The 24,112-nt window shown below is 34.2% G+C and overlaps 1 protein-coding gene across 5 annotated transcripts in view; it reads right to left on the minus strand.

Moving 5' to 3' along the window:
* Positions 1-24,112, minus strand: part of VPS13C (vacuolar protein sorting 13 homolog C) — a 204,354-nt gene that overhangs the window by 116,475 nt on the left and 63,767 nt on the right. For all 5 annotated transcript variants that reach the window (XR_008992619.1, XR_005028298.2, XM_057488866.1 and 2 more), the window contains exons 19-29: positions 22,914-23,028; positions 22,136-22,272; positions 21,067-21,190; positions 19,626-19,743; positions 16,825-16,954; positions 15,932-16,010; positions 15,121-15,260; positions 4,840-4,993; positions 2,701-2,780; positions 1,473-1,532; positions 130-292 (exon numbers count right to left, since the gene is read on the minus strand). Coding sequence is in view for 3 of the 5 variants with exons in the window: in XM_057488866.1 (XP_057344849.1) it covers positions 130-292; positions 1,473-1,532; positions 2,701-2,780; positions 4,840-4,993; positions 15,121-15,260; positions 15,932-16,010; positions 16,825-16,954; positions 19,626-19,743; positions 21,067-21,190; positions 22,136-22,272; positions 22,914-23,028 (1,300 nt within the window). In the remaining 2 variants the exon portion in view is untranslated. The remainder of the gene's footprint in view (positions 1-129; positions 293-1,472; positions 1,533-2,700; positions 2,781-4,839; positions 4,994-15,120; positions 15,261-15,931; positions 16,011-16,824; positions 16,955-19,625; positions 19,744-21,066; positions 21,191-22,135; positions 22,273-22,913; positions 23,029-24,112) is intronic.

The following is a 24,112-nucleotide window of genomic DNA, read 5'->3' on the forward strand; positions in this document are numbered from 1 at the left end:
GCAGAAAAGAATGAAACTAAGGAAAATAGCATGCAAATGACTGAACTAGGTGATGTGCAGGATTTCCCCTCTTACTTCTAGAATTCTAAAACCCTGCATAACAAAAAACAAGAAACATGTTTTTTATACCTTTCTGCAGAGCTGAATTTTTTTGTTGCTTTTCAGTTGAAATTTGTACTTCTTTGGTATTACCCGTGTTTTGACCATCTGATGGAACGATAGCTGTCAGGTAATTAATAGAAGAGAGAAGAGCTTGTGTTTGCAGCAGTAGATTTAAAGATGAAAAAGCCACCTAGAAATGTTTAAAAAAGAAAATTAGTTTCTACTGCCAATTATACTAGTAGGCTCCATGATGGACCCAAAAGGCTCCTAGCTAGTCTTACATCACTGCCTTCCACAGTTTGAAAGGTAGAGAGAAATCAAGATTCACAACCTATAATCTTGAATATAGCCCTTAAACAGGTACTATAGGGAGAGTAATTTACATCATTTACACACTTCAGGGATTGAAAGTAACCTTATTACTCCATTTCCCAAGCATAGTTATCATGGAGCCTATAATCTGCTTCTCATTGCCATCCCAATATTCAACACATATATGTTTTTTTTATCTTCAAGGGACTGTTTATTATGATTATATAAAATTTATAAGTTAAAACATGAAATTCCAGAATTACCATGTGTTACTACTTTCTCAATAAATAATTTGAAATGTAATATTCATGAGATTTAAATGTAAAAAGTAAAATTAACAAGAGAGTTCTCAGTCACTAAATGATCTACAACTGCAAGCTCCTATCATTTTAAAAGGAACAAAGAATATATAACCTATAGGAAAAAGTTATTACATTTTCTAAAACAATGACTGCAGAAAGCTAATAACACAAAATGCATTAAAAAATTTTTTTCTAATAGCAATTAAATATTTCTTTAATCTTTGTTAACAGAAAATTTTTTTCATTGCCTCAAAACACTAAGTAGATATAAATTATAAAAAGAAAGGTTCACAATATTCAACAGATTCCCCATCTCTCAAAAATGTAATCTAAAATTCCCTCTCTCTCACTTTCTTCTTAATGTAACCCACACTACATTTTGCCTCTTCTTCCTCTACATGACTATCTTAGTATGGCTCCAGAAGTACTCAACATCTTTCCTTGTATTTCTCATACTGTCTCAGCCCTGCATTAAACAGTAGTATCTAGTTTCGCCTGTTTAGACATCAAAGTTCTCTCATCTACAGCATTCCATTTTTTAAAAAACAAATATGATAAGCTACAGTAAGTCAAAACCAGATTTACTGTGGTGAGACATAAACATAGAGCATGGTAGGTATCTATGAGTTTAATTTATAGCTTTTATTGGTTTTTTATTATCTCATCAAATTCCCCAGTCAATATTCTTCAAAGGATACTGATTTCCAGAGCAGGTTATTTTCAAATAGGATATATTCTTTAAATAAAATTTCTTACCTTAACTGTCTGTTCAGTTTTTTCAAATGTAGTTTGAAAACTAGGTCCATTCTTATCAGCCTAAAAAGAAGAATAAGAGTTCAAATAAGAAATTAAGACCAAGGCAAATAAATCATTTATTTATGGTCTCCAGTTTATTTATATTTGGTTAGAACTGTACTTTTATATGTTATATATATAATTTTATTGTCATTTTTATAAAATTACACCCAAATTATTTATTTTAATAGTGCAAATTTGTTTTTTCCTCTTCAAATATGGGAAAGCATGGCAACATTCAGTTCTAGGAAATGGCAGGTAGAGATCAGAATCATAAACTCTGAAGACCACAAGGTTTAAAGATCATTTAACACATCCATCACTTAATTCTTAAATCCATTTATATCTTTAGCAAGTCTATTTTAGAATATTTCCAATGAAAAAAAGTTCATTTTCTTAAAAATTCAGTTGTCAGAGAACTTTGATTTATTGAGGTCTTACTACTGCATCAAAAATCTAATCTCCCATAATAATTACCCATTGGTTCAAGTTTTGTCCCTTGCGTACATAGTAAATTCATTTTTACCTCTTGAGGGAAGCCTTCTGGCTAAACTAGTTTCTCTGACTCCCTGATTTCACAATGCTTTGTGCTCTTCTTTATTAGGGAATCAATCACATTGTATTTTAATTGTTGTTTATTGTCCATCTTCCTACTAATCTGTAATTTCCTTAAAAATAGGCAATGTTTTTTCATTTCTGTATCCCAAGTGCCCAACAGAACCTGACACATAAAAGCATTCCATAAACAGTCATCAAATGATTAAACCAACTAATCTTAAATTAGGATAAATACCATCAGTTCCTTCAGTGTTTCTTTTATATTTCTGAGTCCTTCCCAATCCTGGTACTTCTCTAAACCCAATCCAAAAAGACTCTATGCCTTTTGATATGATACTCAGCCAAATGTCACCTATATATACAATGAATATAGGTAGGTGAAAATAGCAGTAGGTCCTACTTCATCCCAGGCTTCCATCTTTGGGGACAGGAAACTTAGTGGCATTGTAATAGTCCTAGTCCTGTACTGAAGTGAAAAAGAAAGTGTACAAATGGAAAGAGAAACCGTAGATATCCCTATGATTAAAACCTATGATACACATCCAGAGCCTTTACTAATGTACAGTCATGTTTTTCCTTCTAGAGGATAGAGTGTACAATGTACAATACATAAACATCCTATGGCCCTTACCTTAATATACTCTACTTTCAAGAGATCTAATCCAGGTTTGTCAGAAGAGCTAATTAAATGAAGGGGCTTCTTTTTGGATCCTAAATTAAAGAAAAAATTTAAAAAGTGTTAAAAATATCACTCCTTTTTAAGTTTGGAATTTTCTAGATGTCTTTTCTTTTTTAAAACTTTTGTTAATCTTCAAAAGACTATCTGCAATAAAGACAAATACCAAATGATTTCCCTCATTTGTGGAGTATAACAATGAAGCAAAACTGAGGGAACAAGACAGCAGCAGACACACAGACTCCAAGAAGGGACTAGCAGTTACCAAAGGGGAGGGTGGAGAGGACAGGTGGGGAGGGAGAGAGAAGGGAATTGGGGGGTATTATGATTGGCACACATGGTGTGGGGAAGGTCAAGAGGAAGACAGTGTAGCACAGAGAAGACAAGTAGTGACTCTGTGGCATTTTACTACACTGATGGACAGTGACAACAATGGGGTATGGCGGGGGGGACTCGATAATATGGGTGAATGTAGTAACCATATTGTTTTTCTTGTGAAACTTTCATAAGAGTGTATATCAATGAAACCTTGATAATAAAAAAAAGACTATCTGCACATATTTTCATGGTTATTAAATACCAAGGTCATCACTGGTGAAGAAATAAACCAATCTAAATTATCTGTGACTTAAATTTACTTTAAAACTTAAACTCAACTTACTTAAAAACAGGCATATTTATTTTCATTCAATTTTACATCTTTGTTCAAAAATAATCAAAACCTCTATAGATATTAAGACCATAGTTGCATTTGTAGCCCAGTTGAAAGACTATGGTGGAAGAACTCAGAAATATGAATTCTAGTTCACCTCTACCCTCACTAAGAGCTATTTTACTTCAGCCTTCTCAACTATATTAGTAAGGAGGACTGACTAGAAAAATATGTAATATCTCTTTGAGCTATACAATTCTATGAACAAATATTTCAGCCATATTGAATAAATTTAAATAACTATCCTTTGTTTAGATTAGGAGAGAAAGCTTACATAGAAGAGGAAAGAATTTTTTAAGGAAGAGAAACTATTAAATTATTTAAAAACAACAGGTACTATCAGATGTCCTTTATAACCTTACGTAGACAAAAAAAAGGAACTGCCTCAAGAAGGTATGGAGGGAGAGTGGTCTATCTACCATTTAACCCATCTTTTATTATTTGTACTTCCACAACCCCTACTTCTGAGACATCAAAATTTGCCTTTGACCTTCAGGGTTATAACCTTCCCTAATGGAAAAAAATCGCCTGACAAATTTATTATTTATATTTCTTTTCCTCAAGACAGTAATGTAAACTCCATTTTAACACAGTGTTCATAGAAACTTACTAACATATAAAACATGTTTCTTCTAAACTGAAGTTTATTTTAGTTTCAAATATTTAAAAAACAAACATACGTCATATTTAACTCAAATATTAAACAAATATTAGGTAGTTTTAATTACTATAGATTGACATCCATTTCTTCATTCTTCAAAAATCTAATGAGCACTCAAGATATACAGCGAAATCAATAAACAATAAGAGCTTCTAAAGAATGAATTTTATGTCCACCCATTTTTATTTATATAAACTGGTGCTGCTTCTAGAATACGAACACTATTCAACAGAAAGAACAAGGATTTTAATATTATAAACTGAGGTAAGTTCAGATTTTGTCATTTGTTAAGATGCATGGTATTGTGCAAGTCACTTAATCTCTATTTACCCTTTCTTTATTTGTAAAATGGGAATAATACTTCTTATATAAAGGGTTTGTGTGTGTGTGTGTATATATATATATATAGGGAGGTAGTAGATCATAGTAAAGAATACAGACCCTAGGGCTAGACCTACAGGGTTTTAACTCATGGTTCAGCTACTAACCAGCAATGTGGTATTGGGTAAATTATATAATCAATTTATATCTTATGTAAATTAGAGATAATAACATCACGCACATCACAGCATTGTTACAAGGATTAAATGAGTCATTTTTAAAATGCTTAAATACTGCCATTACTTACTGTAAATATTATTATACAAATGAAAGTGTTTCAGAAACTCAAAGTAACACTGTATTTACTATTGACTATTTTTTCTATGTTTATGGCTATTACCTTGAATTTCATGGTAATCCAAGCTGATTTTCTTTAAATAAGATACTGCGGTTAATTCAAATGTTTTCACTGTAGCCTCTGTTCCTAACTGAGTAACATTAAAAACTAAAATTGTATCTTCTTCTTTATGTTGTTTTGTAAATTCCAAGATCACCTAAGAGAATCAGGACAGCCAATGAAAGGTTGATAGCTTGAATTACACTTAAAAAACAAAATCTTCCTTCATACATAACATGAACATAGTAGAAACTTTGCTCATAGTCCTCTATTATAAAGTTACTATGATTAGAATTACCATCTGAAATTCAGTATACTAAATCTACATAAAAAATCACGATGAATGTTTTTGAACAAAGACTCACATAGAAGGAAGATGGGGTGTAAAAGACGTAGGGAGGAGATAGGATTAAAGATAGCAGTGTGAGAGGTGAGACAGAGACTTCCTCCTAAAACCGCATATAATACGAAAATATAATACAACTAATCCTTAAAGAGCAACAGGAAAGAGGACTGTGCCAGACTGCATACACCTGGAGAAAACAGCAGACCTCACAGAACAGGGTTAACGTACCAAAGCTGTGGCCCGGCGGGACCCAAGCCCTTCCCCCACCCAGCTCACCAGCGGGAGGAAGAGAAATAGAGCGGGGAGAAAGTAGAGGCCTGGGACTACTGAATACCTAACTCGGGAGATCTACTCTGAGAGCACAAACCTACATTTCATGGTGCTTGCATGATACTCTTGTGATCAGGGGTTTGGAAAGCTAAGATAGGCAGAATTCCTGGAGAGACTGAGATTCCAGCAGCTTGTGGAAAGCAGGGATCCAAATCCAGCTGCTCTGGAACAAAAGAAAGGTGGGCAGTCTGAGAGACTTCCTAACAAGGAAACTCTTACCAAGATGGCTGCTAAATGGGCAAGGATTGCACAGAGCTTACTGCTCAGGAGAAAGGACAGGTAGACAAAATTTCCAGGGTGAACTCTGCCCAGCAGGTTGAGAGCTTTCACAATCTTCAGGTGCTCCACTTCTCTGGCTGCCTACACAGCTTCAAGGACCCCCTCCGTGATACGCAGCCTACTATGCCTTTCTCCTGGACAGCCCCCCCTTGCTCGCAAACCGGCAAACCCTACCCTGGCATGAGGCCAGCCAGAGGGAAGATCTACCTACAAAAAGAGCACAGAGGCTTATACCTGTGTGCTCAGCCCACTGGTTCAGGCAGTGGAGACAGTCACAGCAGCCGAGAAGCAGGAAACAGCTCTTTCCTCCCTCCAGGCACCAATACAACTCCCCTGTAACCCCAGAAATTGCTTTAGGGGCTGAGCAGCTCCAGAGAGTAGAGCCTCTAGGCACTACAGGGCACCATATACAAATATGAAACACCAAAGGAACCTGGTTTAGAGTAAAATTATTAATACAACTCCTGTGAAAGGTTTAAATGACAATGACCTCATGAATCTTCCTGAAAGGGAGTTCAAAATAAAAATCATTAACATGCTCATGGAGGTATGGAAAGATATTCAAGAACTCAGGAATCAATTCAAGTCAGAGATCCAATCATTGAAGAGGACGATGGAGGGCATAAAAATCAGATTGGATACAGTGGAGGAGACAATAAATGAAATAGAAACTAGAGAAGAGGAATACAAAGAAGCTGAGGCACAGAGAGAAAAAAGGATCTCTAAGAATGAAAGAATATTGAGAGAACTGTGTGACCAATCCAAACAGAACAATACTTGCATTATAGGGGTACCAGAAGAAGAAGAGAGAGAATAAGAGAAAGTGTCTTTGAGGAGGTAGTTGCTGAAAACTTCCCCAGTCTGGGGAAGGAGATAGTCTCTCAGGCAATGGAGGTGCACATATCTCCCAACACAAGGGACCCAAGAAAGACAACAGCAAGACATATCATAATTAAAATGGCAAATATCAAGGATAAGGACAGATGATTAAAAGCAGCCAGAGAGAGAAGTAAGATCACATACAAAGGAAAGCCCATAAGGCTATCATCAGACTTCTCAACAGAAACCTTACAGGCCAGAAGGAAGTGGCATGATGTATTTAATCCAATGAAGCAGAAGGGCCTGGAACCAAATTTACTTTATCCAGCAAGGTTATCATTTAAATTTGAAGGAGGGATTAAACAATTTCCAGATAAGCAAAGACTGAAAGAATTTATCTACCACAAACCATCTCTACAGTGTATTTTGGAGGGACTGCTATAGATGGAAGTGTGCCTAAGGTTTAATAGCTGTCACCAGAGGTAATAAAACCACAGTAAATAAAGTAGAAGAGCTAATTACTAAGCAAATGCAAAATTAAATTAACTATCCCAAAGTCAATCAAGGGATAGGCAAAGAGGACAGAATATGATACCTAATATATAAAGAGTAGAGGAGGAAGAAAAAAGGAGGAGAGAAAAAAAAAGAACCTTTAGACTGTGTTTTTAATAGCATATTAAGTGAGTTAACTTAGACTTGTAGATAGTAAGGAAGTTAACCTTGAACCTTTGGTAACCACAAATCTAAAGTCTGCAATGGCAATAAGTAGATACCTATCGATAATCACCCTAAATGTAAATGGAATGAATGCACCAATCAAAAGACACAGAGTCACTGAATGGATAAAAAAACAAGACCCATCTTTATGCTGCCTACAAGAGACTCACTTTAAACCCAAAGACATACACAGACTAAAAGTGAAAGGATGGAAAAAAGATATTTCATGCAACTAATAGAGAGAAAAAAGCAGAAGTTACAGTACTTCTATCAGACAAAATAGACTTAAAAACAAAGAAAGTCATAAGAGACAAAGAAGGACATTACATAATGATAAAAGGGTCAATCCAACAAGAAGATATAACCACTATAAATATCTATACACCCAACACAGGAGTACTTACATATGTGAAACAAATACTAACAGAATTAAATGGGGAAATAGAGTGCAATGCATTCATTCTAGGGGATTTCAACACTGGACTCACCCAGAGGGACAGATCAACCAGGCAGAAAATAAGTAAGGAGACAGAGACACTGAAGAACACATTAGAACAGATGGACCTAACAGACATCTACAGAACTCTACATCCAAAAGCAGCAGAATACACATTCTTCTCAAGTGCACATGGAACATTTTCAAGAATAGATCATATACTAGGCCACAAAAAGAGCCTCAGTAAATTCAAAGAGATTGAAATTGTACCAACCAGTTTCTCAGACCACAAAGGTATGAAACTAGAAATAAGTTATGCAAAGAAAATGAAAAATCCCACAAACACATGGAGGTTTCATAACATGCTCCTAAATAACCAATGGATCAATGACCAAATAAAAACAGAGATCAAGCAACATATGGAGACAAATGACAATAATTCAACACCACAAAATCTGTGGGACACAACCAAGGCTGTGCTAAGAGGAAAGTATATTGCAATACAGGCTTACCTCAGGAAAGAAGAACAATCCCATATGAACAGTCTAAACTCACAATTAATGAAACTAGATAAAGAAGAACAAATGAAGCCCAAAGTCAGTAGAAGGAGGGACATAATAAAGATTACAGCATAAATAAATAAAATTGAGAATAAAACAATAGAAGGAATCAATGAAAGTAAGAGCTGGTTCTTCAAGAAAATAAACAAAATAGATAAATCCCTAGCCAGACTTATCAAGATGAAAAGAGAGTCTACTCATATAAATAGAATCAGAAATGAGAAAGGAAAAATCACTACAGACACCACAGAAATACAAAGAATTATTAGAGAATACTATGAAACATTATATCCCAACAAACTGGATAACCTAGAAGAAATGGACAACTTTCTAGAAAAATACAACCTTCCAAGGCTGACCCAGAAAGAAACAGAAAATCTGAACAGACCAATTACCAGCAATGAAATTGAACTGGTAATCAAAAACCTACCTAAGAACAAAACCCCTGGACCAGATGACTTCACCGCTTAATTTTATCAAACATTAGTGAATAGCAAATACCCAACCTCCTTAAAGTTTTCCAAAGAGCAGAAGAAGAGGGAATACTTCCAAACTCATACTATGAGGCCAGAATGACTCTAATACCAAAACCAGGCAAAGACACCACAAAAAAAGAAAATTACAGACCAATATCCCTAATGAACATACATGCAAAAATCCTCAAGAAAGTATTAGCAAAACGAATTCAAAAATATATCAAAAAAGATCATCCATCATGATCAAATAGGATTTATTCCAGGGATGCAAGGAATAGAACAACTTTCAAAAATCCATCAACATCATCCACCACATCAACAAAAAGAAGGTCAAAAACCACATGATCATGTTCATAGATGCTGAAAAAGTATTCAACCAAATTCAACATCCATTCATGATTAAAAACTCTCAACAAAATGGATATAGAGGGCAAGTACCTCAACATAATAAAGGCCATATATGACAAACCCACAGCCAACATTATACTTAACAGTGAGAAGCAGAAAGCTTTTCCTTTAAGATCAGGAACAAGACAAGGATGCCCACTCTCCCCACTTCTATTCAACACAGTACTAAAGGTTCTAGCCATGGCAATCAGACAACACAAAGAAATAAAAGGCATCCAGATTGGCAAGGAAGAAGTTGAACTGTCCCTGTTTGCAGATGACATGATACTGTACATAAAAAACCCTAAAGAATCCACTCCAAAACTACTAGATCTAATATCTGAATTCAGCAAATTGCAGGATTCAAAATTGATACACAGAAATCTGTGGCATTCCTATACACTAATAATGAACTAGCAGAGAGAAAAATCAGGAAAACAATTTCATTCACAATTGCATCAAAAAGAATAAAATACCTAGGAATAAATCTAACCAAGGAGGTGAAAGACTTATACTCTGAAAACTACAAGACACCCATGAGAGAAATTAAAGAAGATACCAACAAGTGGAAATATAGCCCATGCCCATGGATACGAAGAATTAATATTGTCAAAATGGCCATCCTGCCTAAAGCAATCTACAGATTCAATGCAATTCCTAACAAAATACCGACAGCATGCTTTAATGAAATAGAGAAAATCATTCTAAAATTCATATGGAACCATGAAAGACCCTGAATAGCCAAAGCAATCCTAAGAAGGAAGAATAAAGCTTGGGGGATTATGCTCCTCAACCTCAAGCTCTACTACAAAGCCACAGTAATAAAGACAATTTGGTACTGGCACAAGAACAGACCCATAGACCAGTGGAATAGACCAGTAGAGAACCCTGCTATAAATCCGACCATACATGGTCAATTAATATATGATAAAGGAGCCATGGACATACAATGCGGAAATGACAGCCTCCAACAGCTGGTGTTGGCAAAACTGGACAGCTAATGCAAGAGAATGAAACTGGATTATTGTTTAACCCCATATACAAAAGTAAACTCAAAATGGATCAAAGACCTGAATATAAGTCATGAAACCATAAAACTCTTAGAAGACAACATAGGCAAAAATCTCCTGAATATAAGCATGAGCAACTTCTTCCTGAACGCATCTCCTTGAGCAAGGGAAAGAAAAGTAAAAATGAACTCATGGGACTACATCAAACTAAAAAGTTTCTGTATGGCAAAGGACACCATCAACAGAACAAAAAAGCATCCTACAGTATGGGAGAATATATTTGTAAGTGACATATCTGCAAGGGGTTAACATCCAAAATACATAAAGAATTTACATGCCTCAACACCCAAAAAGCAAATAACGCAATTAAAAAATGGGCAGAGGATATGAAGAGACAGTTCTCCAAAGAAGAAATTCAGATGGCCAACAGACACATGAAAAGATGCTCCTCATCACTAATTAACAGGGAAATGCAAAGTAAAACCACAATGAGATATCACCTCACACCGGTAAGGGTGACCAGCATCGAAAAGACTAAGAATAACAAATGCTGGGGAGGATGCAGAGAAAGGGGAACCCTCCTACACTGCTGGTGGGAATGTAAGCTAGTTCAACCATTGTGGAAAGCAGTATGGAGGTTCCTCAAAAAACTCAAAATAGAAATACCATTTGACGTGGGAATCCCACTCCTTGGAATTTAACCAAAGAATACAACTTCTCAGATTCAAAAAGATGTATACACCCCTATGTTTATTGCAGCACTTTTTATGATAGCCAAGATATGGAAGCAACCTAAGTGTCCATCAGTAGATGAATGGATAAAGAAGATGTGGGACATATATACAATGGAATACTATTCAGCCATAACAAAGAAACAAATCCTATCATTTGCAACAACATGGATGGAGCTGGAGGATATTATGCTCAGTGAAATAAGCCAGGCGGAGAAAGACAGGTGCCAAATGATTTCCCTCATTTGAAGAGTATAATAATGAAGCAAAACTGAAGGAACAAAATAACAGCTGACTCAGAGACTCCAAGAAGGAACTAGTGGTTACCAAAGGGGAGGGGTGTGGGAGCAGGAGTGGGGAGGAAGGGAGAAGGGGGTTGAGGGGTATCATGTTTAGTACACATGGTGTGGGGTATCACGGGGAAAACTAGCACAGAGAAGGCAAATAGTGAATCTGTGGCATCTGACTACACTGATGGACAGTGACTGCATTGGGGTATGGGTGGGGACTTGATAATATGGGTAAATATAATAACAACAGTGTTTTTTCATGTGAAACCTTCATTAGTATATCAATAATACCTTAATAAAAATTTTTTTTTAATAAAATCATGATGAAATTTTACATTATTTACTTTTTCTAAGTTAGTAAAACAAGAAAGAATGGATTCTTCAATAGGATTTTCTTAAACATGTATCTCAAAACAAAAATCATGTTTGGTGATCAAAGAAGCATTCCAATTAAATAAAAAACTAAAACAAGCACATTCACTGTCATACTATTTAAATTTTTTCTGGAAATGACAGACAGTATATTTAGTCAGTGAAAAATAAAACATCTGTGTGGTCACTTTTAGAACATGCAAGTTCTTCAGAGCATGAAGAGATGGAGGCCTTTTGTTCCTTCCCTTTGAATTTGGACAGGCTTATGACTACTTCAATCAATAGACTATGGAGGAAGCGATACTATCATGATTCTGATGTCAAAAAAAAGGCCGTAAAACTTCCACCTGTAAATGCGTACTCTGGGCAAAACCAGTTGTCATGTAAAAAGTTCAACTACCCTGAGACTGCCATGCTTGGGAGGCCATGAGTAGGTTTTTCAGTCAACAGTCAAATCTGAGTTCCCAGCCAACAGCTAATATCAACTACCAGCCTTACAGGTGAGCCACTTCTGAGATTTCAGGTCACTGTAGGTCCAGTCAACTCTGACTGCAACCATGTGAAAAGACTAATGCAAAAATTACAATCTAGGAATTATACAATTATTAATCCTCAAAACTGAGCAAAATAAATACAGTTGAACCCTTGAACAATGAGGGATTTGAGGTGAAGATCCCCCACATATCAAAAATCTGCCTATGACTTTTGATGCCCCATAAACTTAACCATAAAAGCCTACTGTGGACTGACAGCCTTACTGATAACATAGTCAATACACATATTTTGTGTATTTATTATACACTGTACTCTTACAACATAGTAGGCTAGAGGAAGGAAAATGTTTTTACAAATTGTCATAAATCTTCAAAATTTTTTTCAGTATATTTATTGAAAAAAATCAATATATAAATAGACCTGTGCAGTTCAAACCCATGTTGTTCCGAGTTCAACCATAGTTGTTTTGGGGTACTACATTTTGGGGTAACCTGTTAGGCAGAAATAATAAACAGAACAATACAAATGCTGAAAAAAGGCAAAAATTATTATTAGCAGTGAATATTACTATGTACTTAAAAAAAAACCACTAGTGTCAACTGAAAAACAGAAACCATAAGATAGTATGATAGTGCAGAATTGACATATAAAAATACATTTGAGATTAATCAATGATTTAAATAAATGTGATGAAGTCACAAAATAATATAAAAAATTGTGGGCATATATTTTCTAATGGCGAATTTTCTAAATGTACACTAAAACTGGGATATAAAGAAAAATTTAATATACTTCACTAAAAAAACATTTAAAAGTTCAGAACAGCAAAAAAATCAAACTGGAAAAAATATTTCAAAAAGCACTATTTTTTTTTCTTAGATGACTGATTATTCATCACCTCAGTTCATTCACTCAATATTCAATAAAATATTTATTGGGCATTATCTACCATGTATGAATCTGTGTCAGCCACTGAAGGGCACTGAAGTGACCAAAACAGACAAGGTCCTTATCACAAGGAGCTTACACTCTAGGGACAGTAGGGGAAAGTGAAGGTTGCTATCTTCTGTTGAGTGGTTAGGCCTTTCCAAAAAGATGGCATCTGCACAAATAAATGAAGGAAGTAAAGAATCAAATCAAAAAGAGTGAGACAAAGGAGACAGCAAGACAAAGAATGTACTTTGGGATATACAAGGAAAAATGAAACACAAGCATAAACTCCATGAGGCAAGAACTTTGCTCACTGCCCATTGCTCCGATATCTAAAACTGCTTGGTACATGATGGCCTTGATAGACATTTATTGAAGGGATTAATGAGGCTGGAGAAGAGTAAGCAAAACAAAAGAGAAATGGGGATGAAACCAAAGTCACATGGAGTGACCTGTAGAGCTTGTAAGGACTTGCAGGTATGGGAAGGGCTTAGCCCTTGTGAAACTTAACAAAGTTAAACCTAAATCTCACTGACATAGTGACAGGAGGCCAGCAGAGGAAGCTATACGCCCCACAACTCCTTGTCAATTGCAGACCCCACTGGAAGGAAGAGATTGACCTCTGCCATGCTGTTTTATCTACAACTATACTACCCAGTAGGAAGAAGGGGTTTCCTTCTCTTTTCCAACAGCCCAGCCAATGAGAGACTATCACAACAGCCAATGAGAAGCCACAATTCTTGGAACTCCCTGTTTCCTCCAACAGACTTTTTGTTTATAACAGCCCCTCCTACATCCACTCTCTGTTCTGTAAAAGTGTTCCTCTCTTCTGTTCTCAGGACTTGCATTTGGTTTTGCCATAGCGTGTATGTCCTGAATTACAATCTCCATTATTCTTGTACAAACCTATTTTTGCTGATAAAATAACTGACAGTTTATTTTAAGTTTACTCTGAACAAGATGGGAAGCCAATGGAGGATTGTGAACAAAGCAATGACATGATCTGACTTTCACTTTAAAAGGATCATTCTTGCTACTGTGTGGAGAACAGAGTTCCTCAAGGCAACAGAGAGATCATTAAAAGGCTACTACAATAGTCCAGGCAAGAGATGACAGTGCTTGGACAGTGTGGTAGCAGTGGAAGGGAAAAGCAATCATTTGAAAGTATTTTGAAGTTAGAGTCAAGGGATTTTCTGATATTTTAGATGGGTGTATAAGTAAAAGAGAGAAGTCAAAGAAGGCTAAAGGTAAAGAACATCTCTTTCTCTAAAAAAAAAATACCAGTAATACTTAGATTTATGTACAAAAAAATTAAAATCTGGTATTTCTGACATTATATTTTAGGACATGATCTCACATTGAGATACAAAGCAGTTAATAAGAAACGTCTCTTTCTTATACCTTTTGTACTTTATTACCAAAGCAATGCATATTCATTATAAAAAAGAGACTATATGGAAAAGCAATCAGGCAAAAATGAAAAACTGTAATCCCACCACACAGAGATATACACTGTCATTTATCAAAGAAAAAAAATTACACGTGTGTAATTTCTAAATGGCCTCATAATATCCTTGGTATTATAATCTGTTTTTCTTTCCCAAACAATGATATATTTGGAATATCTTTCCATATCAGTATTTTCTTTTGTTAGATGATTTTTAATGGCTGTAAAGACATGCTAGATATTTAGGTTATTTACAGTCTTCCAAACTATGAACATGACAATGATCAATATTATTTAGCTTAAAAGTAAAAAAACAAAAACATTAAAGTAAACATGTCATAGAAATTTCTAAAGGAAAGGAAATCCTAATTAAGAACTATGAGCTTTTTCACAATAGATAAGATATGCTATAGATCACTCTTCTGTCAGTTTTACAAAATAACATTTTATTTTCTTGGAACTGTGTGTGTGTGTGTGTGTGTGGGTGTGTGTGTGTTGGGTAGTAGAGAAAATAGAGAACCACATTTTTAGTGTACTTAATAAGAGAATATAGAGTACCATGCTTTTAATATACTTAATGTTTGGGTCTAGCATGAGATAGTTTATGACAATACTGGTACTAAGAACACATTTTTTTATGGACAAAAAAATATACATACCTCTTTAATTTCAAACTTTACTAAGAGATTAATGAGTTCCTCATTTGGGACCTCTGCAACTTTTTTTAGTTCTGATCCTCTCATAGTTTTACCAGTCTGTGTGCCTCCATCTTCAGCATCAAAATACTCATCATCAGACTCTAAGAAGGAGATATTCATTTGACTTGAGAAATTATCCACTGAAAACTATATAAAACAATCAAATCTCTTAAAAGTAAAATTCATTTATGAAATATAATCTTCACATTCAGAATCAGAATACAGTTTCATTATTTTTCTAAGTTTCACAAAATGACCCAACCTGGCATATCATAATCATATATAAAATCAAACCACCCTACAATTTTTCTTTAATAGTTGTGACTGTTTGAACTTTACTTCATTGATTCAATATTCTGAAATATTTATTGGGCATCATCTATCATACATCAGTCTGTTATTACCCACTAAGGATACCAGAGTGACCACCAGTACAGCCATGATCCTTGTCCTCCTGAAGCTTACATTCTAGTTCATAATCAAAGAAGATCAGATAGGCCAAGCTAGAGAAAAGGATCAGGTAGAAATTGGGGCATAAAAAGTATCTTATTTAGAATCTTAAGGGCTGTCAATCACAAAAATTCTTTCATTCAAATGAAGAAACTTGGCCTTCAAAGTGACTTTAAAAGTCACACTGTTGGTTAGTAGTACAACTAGAACTAAAACCAGTAAATTACTACAACACTCTCAAAATTCCTTTATTTCCTGAAAATTTATTTTTATATACCAATTTATAGGTTTGGTTTAATGAAGAACATTTGACTTTCCCTACCTGATTCCACTCCATTTAGCAATAGTGATGTACCAAGTAGGACTTTGGTCCTATGTGAAATAACAGGAATTGAGGCTACCTAGCAAAGAATACAAGAAGTTTTCTTAACATACTGATCTAAAAGGATTAAATATACATAAATAAGAGAAATACTGAAAACAGTAAAGGATAAGGAGAGATAGAAAGACACATACAGACACAATACACACATTTTCTAACAAGAATATTAAGCAATCAAGTAACTGATGATTAGCTTGAGTTTACTAATTATTAAGACTACCACCTGCATTTACAAGGGCAGAACTATTAACAATTCTAGTAGGTTAAGTCTATTTGTCATTATGTGTCATTTAGCTGCTGTCTATGACAATATTAATTGTGTATCTTTATCACAGTTTCCTCCTGGAAAATGGAAACAGAATTAGCTGGCTCTTTTAAGTTCCACTTCAAACTAAGTATAAATCCAACATTTATTTGATGTTTTAAAGATAAATTCCAATTAAAATAATCTAGAACTTTTAAGTCTAACATATAAGAAAACTATACACTAATCATTTGATTTTGCAACATTTTAAAGATTTCTAGAACTCATTTTATTTAAAACACATTTCACAAATTTGACCATTTTTTCTTTCATTTCTGTATTTGTTTACATTGTTTCCTAAAACTGATTTCTACCACTATAAAATAGTAGTGAAAATAAGCTACAATCTGTATTTATTCAATGCCATGTGCAGTTTTGTTCAGAATCAACATTAAATTTCTGAAATGTATCATATAAGTGAAACTGGCCCTAAAAAATACTGAAAAGTAAAATAGCTCAAAGAAAGACAAAGAGAAACTCACTATGAACAAAAACGTAAAGAGATTTAGCATTTTTATTATATCTTTACCTGTCTCTCTGGAAACAGTTCAGATGATTTCTGTGGTAGGGGTATACTGTTAATTAAACATAGCATATCTTTCATCTTCTGGTCAGAAATTCTCACATGCATCAAAGGAAGCCCTCCTGATACTTTAAATCTAAAAAATACAATTCAACTGTAAGGTTTTATAGTTCAGCTTCTCTACATCATGGAGGGGGATACTGGATTGGAGAAGACACTATACATTGTTGGATCAAAGTTACTTTGGACATTTTTAAATCTAATTATATTAATGCCTCATTTAGTCAACATTTGTCAGGGAATGGGAAATTCTATGTGAGCCAAGTTTCCAGGTAACTTAAATGTATCCTTCATAAACAATCAAACCTTTGAAAATTAACTCATTTTTATGAAAATACTTTCAAACACAGTCATCTACTTTTTAAAACCAAATCAATACACATATTTTAATTACTTCCTGATATCCAGGATTTCTCATTATAAATATCAAAGAATATCTACTCCATCACTCTCTATCCCTTCATCTTAATCTATTTCCTTTTATACCGATTGCCAGCACCTGACATATCAAATGTACATTATTCTATGTATCCTCTGATTAAATATAAGCTCCACGAGGACATCTGTTTTACTCACTGCTGAATCACTGTTGTGCTTTCATATTTAGTTGCTTACTTGTCCATACCTGCTTCTCTTCTGCTTCCCTATTCAGAATAACTGCCTAGCTTTGTCTTAGGTGTTCTGTGGCAGCTGTTTGCTGCTCATAACATTCTTTCAGCTGGTTATCTCTGACTTCCTAAGCTGTGAAGAGCTCAAGTTGACAGATGCATAACCACTAGATAAAAAATGATTTTTCTGTACAATGCACAAACCACTCATGTTCAAAAGAGGCCAGCTGGCTGTTTGTATCGCAAAAGATTGAACTTCCTGCAAAAGTACTCTATAAATTGAAAAGCCCTTTAAAAATCTAAAATTCTTCTTTATTATTTCAGAAACATTATGCAAAACTAAAAGCCTGACAAATAGAAGGACTGGATTAAACCCTCCGACCTAAAATAACTAAAAAACTGTACAAAGTACATGAATCAATGATTTAAAAGACGCTGGACATCAGTCAACAAAGGACAGTTGAAAGATAGAAAACAAAGAAAGACCTACAAATATTGCAGCTTACTGGCTTAAGAATCTCAAAATATCTGGGGTACAATAAAATAGTATTTCAAGGGAAATTTATACCACTAACTGCCTATATTAGAAAAGAAGTTCTCAGATTAATGGTCTCAGCTTCTACCATAAGAAACTAGGAAAGTAAAGGAAATAAAACCCAAAGCAAGCAGAACGAAAAAAGCAATAATAAAAATGGAGTAGAATCAGTGAAATACAAAAACAGAAGGACAATGAGAAAATAATTGAAACCAAAACTGATTCTTTCAGAAGATAATCAACAAAATTAATAAAACTTTAGTCAGATTTATGAAGAAAAAAACAGAAGAGGCACAAACTACTAAGAATCAGAAGTGAGAAATGGCACCACTACAAATTCAACATGTATTAAAAAAGGTAATGTAGAAATAGTATTAAAAATGTTATGACAGTAAACTCAACAACTAAGATGGACAAATCCCTTCCTTGAAGGACAACCAAAGATCACACAAAGAAATAGATAATCTCAGTAGCCCTTTATCTATTACAGAAATTGAATTTGTAGTTAAAAACCCTCCCCTATAAAAAGAAAACTCTAGTCCCAAATGGCTTCAGTGGTGAATTCTATGAAACAATAAAGAAGAAACAGTACTAATTCTACTTCCAGAAAATTCATTCTATGAGGATACCACTGCCCTGATGCTCTGATACCAAAACAAGAAAATAAAGCACAGCCCAATATTGCTCATAACCAGAGATGTAAAACTTCAAAACAAACTTTTAGCAAACCAAATCCAAGAACATTTTAAAAGAATACATCATTACCAAATGAGGTTTACCTAGTAATACAAGGTTGGTTTAATATCCATTTGATAAAGGCTATCAAGACTACTGATACGAACAACATGGATGAATTTCAAATTATGGTGAATGAAAAAAGTCAAACAAAAAGGAGTTGAAACTGAGCCTTTTATATAACTACTGAGAATTTATAATTTATATAAGATTCTAGAAAATTCTAACAAATCTATAGTGTCAAAAAAAGATCTATATTGTCTGGGAATTAAGGGGTGAGGGGTTAGCAGGTAGGAATGGGAGAGAGAATACAAAAGGGCACAACGACTTTTGGGGATGAAGGATGTGTTCAATATCCTGACTGTATGATGGCTGCAGAGATACATACCTATGTCAAAACTTATCAAATTGTACACTTTAAACAGATACTGCTTACTGAAACTCAGTAATACTTCAATAAGGCTATTTTTAAGAAAGCAGCATAAATATTTTATAATTATTTACTTAAATTCATAATTAATTTTTTATTCTTCATTCCCTTAGATTATTCTCAAGATTTTATATGGTTTCATAATCAAAGGAGCACCTAACCTAATTTAGAAGACTTTATTTTACTGATGTAGAAACCTGGATTTGATCCATTCAAAAACACAGATCAACTTTTACAGAATGTAAAGGTCCAAATACTTCTCAATAAGAAAGGTGATATATGATTCAAATCAATATTTTCTTAAAAATATTTTTCTGCTATAAGATAATCATTACTTTTTTGGCCTGCAGAAATCTAGCCTTTCACTTCTTAAAATCCAGTAACTGATGCAGATATATTTCATCTTGTTGATTTTATGTTAAGGAAATTCATACATTACCTGGCCATTCTAACATCTTTTTCTATCATTGCCTTGGCCAACTCAACATGAATATCCATGGGTTGTAATATATGCATAGTTGATGGATGCTGAAATCGATGCTTTTTCCAGTTTTCCGCTGTAAAAAATTTTTTTAATTAAGTGACTAGTTTTTATTTATTACTTACTTTTACATTATCAGATGTTCTGTGGAAAACTTTAACTTATTAAAATAATAAACAAACATATTCAATAAATACCAATTTTTACTTCTTCAGCATACAAGTTAAATGACCTATATGTTTTAAATAAGATTGACAGGAGTTAAAGGCTGTTATATACAACATAATTGTAAATATTTATTTGGAGAATGTCTACATAACATCTTGCATTTTAAGGCAAACAGGAAAAAATCCAAGAATTTATTGTCTTCACTCCAGAATTAGTGCTCAAGGGGATGGTGCAATGAAAAAATGAAAAAAAAATTGACAAGGAAAAAAAGACATTTCTGGGGTTCCTAAGTGCAATTACACTAGTTTAGCACATAATTCTAAAGCAAAAGTGAGTTTTATCAATCAAGATTTTATGACAAAAAAGGGGTAAAATCACTTTTCTCCAAATAAAGAGATCTCAAGACAGATTTTTCCAATGACTAACAGAATCCTACACACACTGTAACTGATGGCAATGACTATCAAACTTCTAAGTATATACAAAAGAAAAGGCAGTTTTAATGCTCTGTTCAAGGAATGAGAAGCCTCCCAATATATAAAAACTAAGTAGAGCATTATTTATTTACATTTTAATAAACTTCATCACTCCTACTAGAGTATACACTGCACACAGAGATTATGTCCTTTCTTCTAATGACCTACCACAAGGTGATGTATTCAAGAATATTTAGCCAATAGTTCTTGCTTCTAGAAACTAAAAAAGTATAGAGAACCAGCAGTAGTTACTCAGGCAGCAGAAAACACCAAACCAGTTAGAGAACAATTAAGTTAATTACCTTTAGTGTTTTGAGACAATATGCTTACTTCTCAGATATCTACAAAAGTAGATGTAATACTACTGAAAAAAAGACTAGACTAACATAGTAAAACTATTTAAAAATAAAGGCAGCAAGGGAAAACACTGAGATATCCCCAAAGCATTGGGGCAGAGGAACCAACTGTAACTTCTATTTTGTGTTCTTGGCAGTTTTGTGGTCACATTATAAAAAAAAAAAAAAAAAAAGCAAGGACTGGACTTAGATTCAAATGGTGCCATGTACCCACATTTTCATCTTTAGTTGTACCTGTGGTAGTGATTTGCACTGACCTTGATCTTTACTCTGGTTTTCAACAGGCCAACAGGTATGTGTTCAAAATCTTGTCAGGGTTGATATACATGCACATATAAATGCATATTTATCAAAGCTATTCAACATAATTTCAATATCCTAAAAATTCAGTAAGTTTACCTGCCCTTGCAAAGAGTAACTGTACATTTTTTATTTCAACATCAAACTTGTCATATGCCTTATCCATTATTTCTTCCAGAGATGAATTCGTAGTCTTCTGCAAACCTTGATCTTTACTGTTAAGCTGAAATAGACAAACATCAGTTTTCTTAAGCAGAAAAGTATAGAGATAAATACACTTAAGTGTTTTCTTAAAACCTAACTAAAATGAAAACACTGCCCTTAATGAATCCACATTTTGCTTAATTTCCTGATAATTATTTGCAAATATTAGGAATATCACATTTCAGCATACATCTCTAACATGACTGGGTCATATGTGCTCAGCACATTCACGTTAGTTAGGAGATGGGTTACACAGCCTTCTACTTCAAATAAACAGCTCTTTTGGGCTCTCAAGAGTTATCCTCACTATGGCTCAGCAACTGTTACTGATTCGAAACTCTTCACCATGAAATAGCAGGATTTGTTCCTTTTTCTCCTCACTACATCACCAAAATGGTAGGCCACCAGAATTCACATCCTATCTCTTCTTCCTTTTCCCTCTCCCCACAGGGAGTAAGGATCAAACTCAGAGGCTGTATTTTTTTAAATACTCACTTTTTCTCAGAGGCTTGCATTTCTAAGAGGTTCAATACCCAATACTTTAAGAGTTCTCTTACTCTCATTAGTTGCTGATGGTGACTTAACAAACATTTTCATATGTGCATTATTTCCTATTGTTAAAATATATAAATTAACAAATAACACTGTGTAACTGAACTCTAGAAATCTAGGAGTGCAGAAAACTAGGCATGCTTCTATCCAATTAGGAAAACACAGGAATAATCCCATCCTCAATGTCAAATCACCTACCATTGCAGAAAATTTTAGGGCTTTTTTTTAAAATAGCCATAACATATTCATGGTTATACAAATATTCAGTCTAAGCTAGCCTTGACAAATTGCTAAGAATAAATAAGTCTAGGTTTAGTTTAAGTAAGCTCTAAGGGAAAAACAGTAAGCTACCAGACTGCTAGCTACCAACCCCTGGGCAAAAATGGACACAGAGAGATACATATATACCTACCTGAAAAGTACCAAAATCTAAAATGAGAAGATCTGACTTTTTATGATGAAAACCTGTCTGTGGAACTATTAGGTAAGAAGGCTTCAGATTTATCCTTAAATCAAGAACTTTTCGAGTTTCAATAATATGTGTAAGTCCTAAAAGAAGAAATAATGACAGATTAGATGGTCAAATTGAAATAAGTAATCATACTATTAACGAGAGTAAGAATCTAACTTGAGAAAGAGTGTTGGTTCTGCTCACAGACTAGATTCTCAATTAGTATGGTGAAATTACAAGTGGCCAATGGGAAACAATCATATCATTGCACAGTACAGTAAACCCAACATATAGTATTTTATCCAGAGACAGAATAATTTTTTATTTCTTTAGTTAGCAAAGAGATAAAGTAGTTGGCTTGAGCTTAGAGGCCATGTTGTATAAAAGTATGTATCTTTAAAAACAGATTCACACACAGTATGGTGAACAGTTTCCTAAGAACTGAAATGGAGGGGATGGTTTCCATCTCAAACTCAATCTGAGAGAAAGGATTCCAAAGGTAATAGCAGCCAGAATCATCTGTGCCTCATATTATTCTTTTTTCTCACTCAGTCAAGCAGGTATATTTTACTTCAGGTAATTCTTGTACTTTAACTTCAAGTAAAAATGCAACCTCACTGTATAACATAGCAAGTTTACAACAAAGGAATACAGCAACATATACTTTTAAAAATACAATATTTACATTACAATAGACATAATTCTGATTATGTGGTGCTTATACAGTCAAATTCTTCACCTGTAGCTGTTCTCTCTTTAATTTCTTCCAGTTTCATCAATGTAGCTGATGTTATTTGCTCAAGATCTAATCCCTTATTTGATTGAAAGAATTCAACCACTGCAATGATGGTTTTCTATAATTTAAAATATAATCAAGTTATACACAGTACTTCATATAAATTCACAAATTTTAACATTTCAGCTAAATTCTAAACAGTTGTGGCTTTGAACTGAGGAGGTACCTCCTAGGATATTCTGCCTTACTGGATCTCTCTCTGGAGGGAAAGAGAACCTGAAAAAAGTAATAGCTCAAGCAAGCTTACTGGAGAGGCAACAGATGTGTACATATCATTAAAGTGACCTTAAGTATGTTCTCTGGTGTCATGCGGATGTAGCGACAGAGGTTACTTCTACTTCTGGCCTCCAATTAGCCAAATGATGAATCTCCACTTTGCTATGCTACAACTGGATTCCCCTGCACTCTGAAGTTTGGAGAGGAAAAAGGAAAGCTATTCGGCCCTTACCAACACCTAAAACTTGAATGTAAAAAAATCAGACATTTTGCAAGATAGAATGAGTTCTGGAGATTGGATGCACAAGTGTGAATGTACTTAACACTACTGAACTACACACTTAAAAATGGTTAAGATGGTAAATTGTTATATGCATTTTACTATGATTTAATTTTTGTTTTAAATGAGAGAAACAATGAGTTCTGGAGTCTTCATATAATGCTTCCCACCCATACCATGAATCCACTTCTAAACTGAAAAGTAAAAATAAGCCAGGGATCTCAACAAAGGGTTGGGTCAACCTACAAGCAATACAATGAGTAGTGAACCATGCATAGCCTACTGGCTACCTTGAAATTAGTTAAGAGAGAATGAAAAAAAGATGGAGCCATAGACACAGAATTTGAGCCAGCATTTTCAACAATATCTAAATGCCAAAGCAGTTTGTTCTCATGTGAACAGCATTTAAAATTCTTTAATTACTCCTAATGCTCTTTTAATTGGTTCCAAACATCAAGCAGAAAGAGAAAAACAGCAACAATGAACTGGAGTAGGAGGTCAGTATATAACTATTTGGGAATAGTTGATACAATAAATACACTTTTTAAATAGTATATTAGGTTTCTGAAATTTTAACATAAGCATAGATAAATACAGTAGCAAAAAATGGTAGCACATGAAACCCAAATTAACTGCTAAACATGTA

This window comes from Manis pentadactyla, chromosome 11 (genome assembly GCF_030020395.1).
Source record: "Manis pentadactyla isolate mManPen7 chromosome 11, mManPen7.hap1, whole genome shotgun sequence".
Lineage (NCBI taxonomy): Eukaryota > Metazoa > Chordata > Mammalia > Pholidota > Manidae > Manis > Manis pentadactyla.